The following is a 10,434-nucleotide window of genomic DNA, read 5'->3' on the forward strand; positions in this document are numbered from 1 at the left end:
TTGGAGGGGAGGGGGTAAGGGTGAGGTGAGGGGGGTTGGAGGGGGGAGGGGTGGAAGGGGTTAGGGGGTGATTGTGTATCTGTGTTTGTACATGATTCCTTGCATTTCTGTGCATCAGGGGAGGGAGGGGGGGGGGGTGCGGAACGGGGGGAGGGTTTGGAATGGGGCTTCGGAAGGGGGGTGTTAGAAGTGGGGGTGACTGTGTGTCTGTGTTTTGGCATAATACTGTGTATTTCTGTGCATCTGTGCTTCCGGGTCAAAATGACCCGAACAGCACTTAAGGTTAAAAAAATATGAGGGGGGTGTAGCATGGGTGTAGTGCAAAAATGTTTTTTTTACATGTTCATCTCAGAAGAATCTTTAAGGCCAGTGAGTTTCAGGTGGAAACAATTTAAACTTCTACCTTTTTTTTTCAAATGAAAATGTAAAACGGGTCAAAATGACCTGAACAGCACTTAAGGGTTAAACTGAGGGTTATCTAATTTTGCCTGCATGGGGATCCCCTGGAACCCCCTCAAGGACCCCTCTGAGAACCACTAGAGTAGAGTGGCAGGTAGAGTGGCCGGATGGGATCCCAGGCTCCCCCAGAGTAATGTCGAAGTGTCCTAAGCAAGACAACCTGTCTTGCTGGTGCCTTGCATGGTTTCCTCCAACTGCGGTGTATGAATGTGTGTGTATGAATGGGTGAATGTAATGCACAATCTATGTAACCATAGATTTACCATTTATTTACAGGGATAACGTACACGTGGAATGCTCTACGAACCATCATACAAAAGTGTGACGCCTTACCCTCCTTCAGAACCGCTCTAAAAGAGCACCGGCCCACAGGTGGCTGCAAAATTGTGACTGGACCCTGTAAAGAGTAAAACGCTGATCACAGGAAATGACCTAGCAGTTGTTTTATGATATGATGATGTCATAGTCACATGCCTTTGTTACGGGGTCTCTCATCACATTCACAATGTCATTACCAAAGACCTGGGCTGTTGGAAGCAAACTCCGGCAACTGCTCCGGAACTGGAGCCTCTAGTGTCATGTTTATAAGGAAGAGGCTCCGGCTATACAGCCATTAACCGGCAGTGTGTGTGTGTGTGTGTGTAGGAGTGTGTTTCTACGCTGTGTGTGTGAGGAAGCATGAGGAACTTCATTGTGTTGCTGAGCCTACTGGCTCTATCCTGTGTGGCCCAGCAGCCTCATCCATGCTGTGAGTACAATAACACTGAACTTATAAGTATTGTTATCATTTACTGTCCATACTGGATAGTAGCCTACAATAATACTATATACGTATTGTCATCATTTACTATTCATACTGTGAGTACAATAATACTATATGCGTATTGTTATCATAATCCATACTGTGAGTACAATAATAATTGTAATAATACGTATTGTTATCATTTTACTGTCCATGCTGGACAGTAAAATAATACTATGATAATAGTAGTACAGTATTTTCTGGACTATAAGGCGCACCTGACTATAAGGCGCACATAATAGACGCTACCATTGCGTTATGCATCAAACAGATGGAGCTGTGCTAAAGGGAATGTCAATGTCAATGAATGATCCATATATAAGGCGCACTGGACTATAAGGCGCACTGTAGTTTTTTGAGAAAATTAAAGGCTTTTAAGTGCGCCTTATAGTCCGGAAAATACGGTAGTAGTAGAGTACAATATAGGGTATGCGCATGCATGAAGTGAATGTCTAATTGAGTAGCAAAGTGAGTGGCAAAGTGAGTTTGGTTTATGGGCTGTCACATGGTTTATGGGCTGTCAAGGCCAGAAAGTCATTTTTACCACTCAATAGGTGTTACTGCATTCCGGGTATGATGATGATGTCACGTGCATACCCTCTATAATGCTGAACTAATAAGTATTGCTGTCATTTACTATCATGGTGTGAGTACAATAATACTGAACGTATAAGTATTTTTATTGTTTTAATACTAGCATTCCTATTCTGGGGGAAAACCTTCAGTCAAAACAACACATCTAAAAGCTCACAACACGTCACAATGCATTATTATTTAGTCACAAGCTCTCTCTTTTCTTCAATACTTTTCAAATTGGTCCATTGTTTATAAAACCCACGGACCCACTGAACCACTTTGTTATTCAAAAATAGCCAAAGTATCTATAAGGTCACAACGCATGGTGATGCGATGTGTTGTGATTATTATAAATAGGGCATTCATGTTCCATCATTAATTCACATTATGAACCATGCAGCCATATTGTTGTAAAATAAAACAACTCATTCACACTATGAACCATGCAGTTGTTGTAGAATAAAATCAAATGTGCAAAAATGAACCATGCAGCTTCATTGTTGTAAAATGAAACACATTTCTCTGTTTCTCACAGCTAGTCCACGTCTTATGACTGGTGCTTTCACTGTGGTGAGTGCTGCTTTTCTTCAACACTGATGTATTGAGAGCAACACAAACTAATGATCAACCAATCAAGGTGAAAACGTGTTTGAGTTGTTGATTAGTCTGATTAACCACTTAAGCCCCATTGCCGTGCCGTGCAAGCTCACAATGCAACACGTTGTGGAGCTTGAATCTGCCATTTTTGTGTTCTGATTATATATATATATATATATATATATATATAAAAATGTGGATATAATATTAATTTTGGATTTAATGAATGAACTGCACCCTAGACTCAAATCAAAGTGTTGTTCTCCCAGAGCACCCAGACTGAGAAGATGCATAAATATGGACAGTACTGGTACGATGCTCTGAGCCAGCGGCAGCGCGTCAAGGAGTGGGGGACCCTCGACAACAAGACTGGGACCGTGGATGCTCTTGTGCTGTACAGAGAGGTGGGTGTGTGAGTGCATGCGTGGGTGTAACACTTCACAATACTGCTGCATATACATACAGTAGAATGCAGGCACTTGCACACATAGACATCAAAGGGGGATTGAGCCACTGCCATTTTAAGAGCTTTGCACACAGGACCGTTGCGTTTCTTTCCTTTTGGCGCATGATTAAAACGCATTGGATTTGGTGTGCAAGGCTGTGCGGAATCCACACTGTGGATCCGAAGAGGAGTCATAAAAGGAGTCATTGAGTTTTTACCGCATGCGACAAGACGCACGCTCACACAGTGCTGCTATTTTCATGTGTGTTTTCTTTTTTCTTTTTTTTGCCAAAAGTGCACTTTTAATCAGGGGATATCTTAAAAAGTCCTGGAATAAATTCCTTACCAAAACATTTCTTCACCAAAAAAAACATTCATTGGGCTAAAAACAGCCCATAAAATGTTGGTTTAGTGATGGGTCATCACTTTTCACAGTGGTATGGGGGTCCATTTCTAGCCCAAGGAATGTTTTTGGTGCAAAACAAATGCTTGCAATGCAGCGTTTCCGGCAGCACTTTACAAGCCAGGCGCTGCGCCTGGTCTGAAATCTTTAGCGCCCGGCCAAGACGCATAGCGAAAAGCCCTAAACGTCACCAGTGCATGCTTGTTTTCATCACATACACACGTCCCAGCAGCCCACCGTCAGAAATGTTCACCGGGGCTTTAACGGTAGATTTCTTTTAAAACCACTATAGTACATTTTGCGATTTGGGACTAATACAGTAGATGGACTTCACATTTCGCCTACACGACGCTGCGCTGCGGCGCCGCCCGCGAGCATGTTTTTCCTCACGGGGAGGTGAGGAGAGGAGGAGGAGAGAGTGGCTGGCACAATGCAGCCTGCCGCCCTGCCCTGAGCGGCTCTTTACCTCCGCGGTGGAAATCCTGGCTGTTACCCGCGACTCACGTAGAAAAACTTGCAAAAGTATTTAACTCCAGCACGGGAGGGATGTGTTACGTGTTGTGAACTTGTGTTCACGCACCACTCCGTGAGTTAGTTTCACAGGACTTTGTGCGGGTGCTCAATAAAGCCTTCCGTGTGAAAAGCTTTACTATTTATGTTGGTTTAATGTGTAAGATTAAACATAGCAGCGCCAATACCACGTTACCTAACCCTACGACGATAGTATAGCGTCCGATCACTGGTCATCACTCATCATCAGCACACAGTAGCACTAGCAAGATAGGTAGCTACAGTATGTTATTGTTCGTCATGTCAGACCAACGTAAACCTGTTACCCCGGTCAATACATAGGCTTCAAAATAAGAGCCTATCGGTGGACTTCAAAACAAAATAAGAACGATTGGTACTTAAAAACAAGCTCGCCAACGTTTGGTTTAGCTGTGTGATGCTGTGAGCTTGTAGATCAGCTATTTTCAAATAGCAGATGTACAGGGTCAAAGTAGCTAAACTGGTTTTGCTACACAATGTTGAATAAATGTGAATAATGATAGCATAATGTAGTTGCATTTTCCTTTTTCACACCAACTCATTAATATTTTGAGGGCAAAAATTATAACTGATTTAATCAAAAATCGAAATATGTTTTGATTTGTTTGTTATAAGCAACTTCTCTCTCTTATTTAACTTCACTTAATATTTTGAGGGCAAACATAAGAATTAATATAATAAAAATGTATCAAGAAATGCATTTTAATTAAGCAAATTAATTAATTAATTAAGCAAAATTTTCCGGCTATGCTTCCCCCCTGGTCAAGACTTTTTCCTGCAGGAAACCCTGCAATGGATTCAGAATAATTAAAAACACCTAGTTAGACCCCTCACATCCCACTTAAAGCAAGTTTTTGGGAGTGATTTTTTCCCCTATAGTATTAGTGTATAGTGAGTGAATGAGACCCAGAATGACCCTAGCTGTCAAAGATTTTCCTAGGGAAACTGAATTTCAGTCTTTGTGAGATGTGTTACTAGACACCTTTACAAACACATTGGTGAAGATTTTTTTTGCTAAGGAATTTATTTCAGGATTTGACACTATTTATAAAGATATCTCCTGACTATTTCGGGTAGTTACTGCTGTTTGCATGGAGGAAGTAATTAATGCGTTTCTGGTCCACGTAACACTGATAAGAACTAGATGCACGCGCAGGTCGGTACCAAAATTAGCCAATGAAACCAGCGCTCCCCAAAACAACAGGTTTGGGGATTGGTGGAATTGATTACATGATACAGTCACCTGTGCATTTAGTCTCAATGTTTGTAAACAAGAAACATAGAGCTTCAGAGAGAGGGCGAGATCATTTAGCGACCTCCAACCGGGTTGCGACCTGGTCGGTAGTTTTCAGCGACCGGGTCGCTAAATCTACCGACCGGGTCGCTAAATCTACCGACCGGGTCGCTAAATCACCGACCGGGCCGCAATTTCACCGACCGGGTCGCTAAATCTACCGACCGGGTCGCTAAATCTACCGACCGGGTCGCTAAATCACTGACCGGGCCGCAATATCACCGACCGGGTCGCTAAATCTACCGACCGGGCCGCAAAATCACCGACTGGGTCACTAAATCGACCGACCGGGTTGCTTATCCACCGACCGGGCTGCTAACCCTAACCCTAACCCTAAATCACCGACTGTGTCGCTAAATTAATGCCCAGGTCGCTAATTACCAACCGCCGGTCAAGGTCGCTTCCTGGGCGCTAATTCTAATGACCGGGTCGCTAAATCTACAGACCGGGCCGCTAAATCACCGACCTGGCCACTAAATATACCGACCTGGTCGCTAAATCTACCGACCTGGTCGCTAAATCTACCGACCGGGCCGGTAAATCACCGACTGGGTCGCTAAATCTACCAACCGAGCCACTAAATATACCAACCTGGTCGCTAAATCTACCGACCGGGCCGGTAAATCACCGACTGGGTCGCTAAATCTACCGACCGAGCCACTAAATCACCGACCTGGTCCCGGTCTGTGATTTTGCAGCCCGGTTGGTAGATTTAGCGACCCGGTCGGTAGATCTAGCGACCTGGTCGGTGATTTTGCAGCCTGGTTGGTAGTTTTAGCGACCCGGTCGGTAGATTTAGCGACCCGGTCGGTGAAAACTACCGACCAGGTTGCGACCAGGTTGGAGGTCGCTAAATGATCTCGCTCCTACTGGAGCTTCATAGAGACCTCAGTCACTACTGCATCACAAGCAGGATCAGCAGGATCTAAATGGTTAGTTACCCATGCAGAGTCATTCCACGAAACCGGTACGATTTGGACATTTTTTTCTGGAAAATTTGATCGAAATGAATTACTTTTCTGAATAGCCCACACCATTAAGGACATATTTAACATGCAGAAAAACATATTTTCCCATCTCAGGCATTAAATTAATATGTTTATATGGAATAATCCATTTAACAGGGTTGACATTGATAACGGGGTTGAGTGTAACGGGGTTGAGATTTTTTACTCAAGATGGCAATTACTCTACCTGTGGTGATTAAGAAGAGACCACATGGCATGCATGACATTAGGAAATCAGATACATTGTTGAAATAACAAAGATATTTTTCACAAATGATTGTTTTCTATCTTTATTTCATGTAACAGGGTTGAGTTGTTAAGCTTTACGACCACACTATGAAAGTTTAAATGACTATAAATAGGTGTAAAAAGTTGGGAAATGTCCTCTTTCTGCAGCATCTTGCTCAGAAGACTTGTAGAATGCCATTGCATGTTGTTGATGTCACTAAAGGAGCAGTTCATACTTTTTACAGAGAGGAGAATGACTTTGTAACGGGGTTGAGTGCGATTGGGGGACGGAGCTATATTATGTGATTTTAATGATAAATCATCTATCTATTAAAATACTAAACATGACCAGCAATTGAGTACATTGCTGGTTTTATGTGAATAGCATAATTTATGCATTATTTTACATTTTTAGTAGTTATATCTCAAGTCCACTTTCCTTAGCAGCCATCGGGGACATGAGAAAATGGACAAAATAGGTGGTGTCTACTAAAAGAATTGAAGATAATTTCTGGAATTAAGATAAAATGTATGTAAGTTTTACACAAAGGGAACATTTCAATTAATGATAAAAGCTTTTAAAAATCAATTTTGGTGACCAAATAGATAAAATACAGCTAAAAGGATTAGAGGGACCTCAAATCGTACCGGTTTCGTGGAATGACTCGTATAGCAATCTAATTATCTGGGTAGTTAAGCATTAAATAACAAATGAAACATATACCTCTTGGAATATGTCCTTCATAATAATATCTACTGATAAAGAACTGATAAGATCAAAATAAAAATATTATAGCAGTACTTGGCCATGCGTGCAAAGACTTTAGCTTACAGATTTGAGTACAGCTTGGTTCTGATCAGACCCAATTATTGAAATCTCAAACACAGAATAGACTTGCATTATGTATAAAGCCAGTATAGTGAATACAACTGTTCTGCATGCTGCATTGATGCATGCAGTAAATATTTGGACTTCAGGTGCAACGGTTAGCGTTAGTTATTGTTATTTATGCAGGGGTGAGATGCCGTACGCTCGGCAAGCCCAGACTTATTTAGCTGCACGTGCACGTGCCTCGCCGTCTAACGTGCAAGCACGCGCACGTAACAAATTTAGAAGCACCACTTCTAAAATCCATATCACACCACTGTGTGTGTGTGTGTGTGTGTGTGTGTGTGTGTGTGTGTGTGTGTGTGTGTGTGTGTGTGTGTGTGTGTGTGTGTGTGTGTCTAGCTATACTTATGGGGACTAAACGCATGTTCACACAGTCACCTGCAGGGAACCTCTGACAGTGTGGGGACAAAATAGTAGGTCCCCACAACGGTTAGGGTTAGGTTTAGGGTTATAGGGTTAGGGTTAGGGTTAGGGTTAGGGTTAGGGGTTAGGTTATGGAAGTCTATGTAATGTCCCCACAACCTATGAAAACTAAGCGTGTGTGTCTGTCGAGGAGAGACCAAACAATGGTCGGTGAACTGAAAAGGCAAAAACTCCACGCACACTGTCTTCAAATACCTAACCCTAACCCTAACCCTAACACTAACCCTAAGTCCTAACCCTACAAAAGTTTGCCTGATGAAGTTTTAAATACCGAAACGTTGCATCTCTTTATTAAATTCCCCTTTTTGCATTTGAAGACAGTGTGCGTGGAGTTTTTGCCTTTTTAATTTATCTATAAAATACCATCCTGAAATGGCCTGCATATAACCGTTTCCTTCCTACGCACATCGTCCCTCAGCGTTCCGTCTATATGATTGACGAGGCCAAGCAGACCTGCATCAAACAGGATCTGACGTCATACTTCCACCCCATGGAGGTGCCTCAGGACGCCTCCCTCATAAGACAGGCTGTGGTGGGCAGCTCCTCAGGCCCCGGGCAGGGTCTGCTGGTCAACAGCTGGACGGGAACGCAGCCTGAGACAGGTCAGAGCCATGGTTGCATCCAAAATCACATACTGTACTTCTATTCATCATTTCAGACATATAGCACACTTGCCTTTAAGTTAGTAAAAGTGCCCCATCTTGTGACAAAGCAGAGGTACTACAGTTCACAGGTTTCTGTTTCATGCAATTAGCCCTATTCACTGCCCGCCTGATCAGCATCCCCCTGGTGCTGAAGTCACGCAAATTTAATGCAATTTCCGAATAGTAAAGTATAAAATACGGCTAGCATGATCAAGAACACAAGATAGTAAAAGGCACAAAGCATTATAATGTACTTTACCGTTCGAAATAATGATTTGTTGGCTTTAAGTCCAGCTATTTCTGTATGAATTTCCCCTTCAAAACTGACGTCAGCACCAGGAAGTTGCTGAGAAATTTGCTGAGTGGGCGGGCCGTGAATAGGGCTAATAGCAGTTAAATGTTGTTTACTGGTTTAACTAATTCACTGCCAACTGCCAAGCATATTTAACCAAACTACTAACAACTAACCATTTATCTTATCTTTTCAAGTCGTCACAAAATATTGTTCTATTTTTGTTTTCCCATCCCTGTCCCTCCAGGCAATTACATGATGACTGTTACTGAGTTTGGATGCATTCCAGTGTCCACCATATCTAAATATCCACAGTTCGCTGAGTATGGCTGGGTCGTAGTAAAGTACGTTTACTCACATTATTTGGCCAGCTTCAGCCTGTACACTATCAGAATCAGCTTTATAGTTGATGGGGTTAGAGGTGTAATGTAGCGGAAGTAATTAATCAATCAGCTAAAGTGGGAGAGAACAGGTGTAAAAACGTAATTGGATCATCTAAATGAATGAAATAAAACTTGAACTTAAACCCTACAGATACTGTAAGTCATTGACTGGCCTCTGAGACCCCTGTTAAAGCAACACCTCTGTTCTCTCCAGCTACTTCGATAACGTCATTGGACTCACGGACCCTCAACAGCTGGACCTTCCAGACTTCTGCCAGCAAGTAGAGACGCATGCTGAGGATGGAGACAAACCAGCGGCTGACTTCTTCTCTCTGTTCCTGAACAGGAACTGAGCAGCTCTGCCTTTGAGCAGCTGCTGCTTGTGTCGCTTTGAAGCGGGTAGTGATTGTTAAAACCGCTGGTGATTTGTTGAAGTTAACGGCAATAATGAATTACTATAATTAAACGTCAGGTAATGTAATGCATGCTTTACATCTCAGCTGTGTAAAAACGGTAGTCAGAGCCAGATGAGAATGAGAGGTACTGTAAAGGGAACTTTAATTAAAGGAGTAGTTAGCCAAAAAAGGTACTTATTTTCTAACAGTTACACACACCATTAAAGCTGCTATAGGTAGTTTTCTGCTGACATAAGGAGAAAAAAATATTTTTATTTTATAATATTCAGACGGCTAACAATGCTCCCCAAAATAATATAGTCTCTGTGAAAATATTATTTTGTCACTGTCACTAGCAGCTCATTGGTGCATGAACCGGTTGACCCGGGGCTATTTAGCTCCCTCCCTGTTTGAGTAAGCATTACTTTAACAGGGAGAGGTGAAGAGGCAGTCTCTACACCAGTGGTTTCAATTTCACGGATCCCTGTAACTCTGATCTGTACCAGATCTTGTAAGGTTCCATTTGGAACCCCCACAAGGAACGCTGAGAGAACCACTGGTGAACCACTGGTGTACACCCTCCTCCCCTGGACAACGCTGCAGAAACAGGGACCACAGCATAGGCCTACGTATATGAGGTGTTGCATTGTTGAGAAAATGGGAAAAGAATTAAGTTGTAGCGCCAACAATAACATTACAATGTCTGATTAGTTTTAGTTTTCTTTGGCTGGGCATACATGAGCACATGAATTGGATTTACAAACAACATAGAAATGTAGACGATTTGATTTAACTGCAAAACAAACCGATAAAATTGCCTGTGTATTTGATCAGTTGTTTAATAACGGCACAAAGACAAACACTTTTGTCTGCTTTAGGCCTACTTCCTAAACAGCATAGCCACTTGAAAAGCATTTCCCCATTTAGAGCTTACAAAGAGAGGCCCTTTCAGAAATGTCCTACAGCTTTTCTGGAAAAAGTTCCTAGAGCTCATTTGCCACATATTTCAGTTGTGAAGAGGTTTCTTTGACCCACTGTGCTCTTG

The 10,434-nt window shown here is 42.4% G+C and overlaps 1 protein-coding gene across 1 annotated transcript; it reads left to right on the forward strand.

The window, feature by feature from the left end:
- Window positions 1-2,721: 2,721 nt before the first annotated feature.
- On the forward strand, window positions 2,722-9,347 carry LOC308296786 (ependymin-1-like; the record flags this gene model as incomplete). Its single annotated transcript, XM_080740112.1, has 4 exons — window positions 2,722-2,838; window positions 8,094-8,277; window positions 8,859-8,955; window positions 9,209-9,347. 4 exons carry the CDS (start codon window positions 2,722-2,724, stop codon window positions 9,345-9,347), a joined length of 537 nt encoding a protein of 178 aa, XP_080596238.1.
- Window positions 9,348-10,434: the final 1,087 nt, after the last annotated feature.

This window comes from Nannobrachium achirus, assembly GCF_963921795.1.
Source record: "Nannobrachium achirus genome assembly, chromosome: 2".
Classification (NCBI taxonomy): Eukaryota; Metazoa; Chordata; class Actinopteri; order Myctophiformes; family Myctophidae; genus Nannobrachium; species Nannobrachium achirus.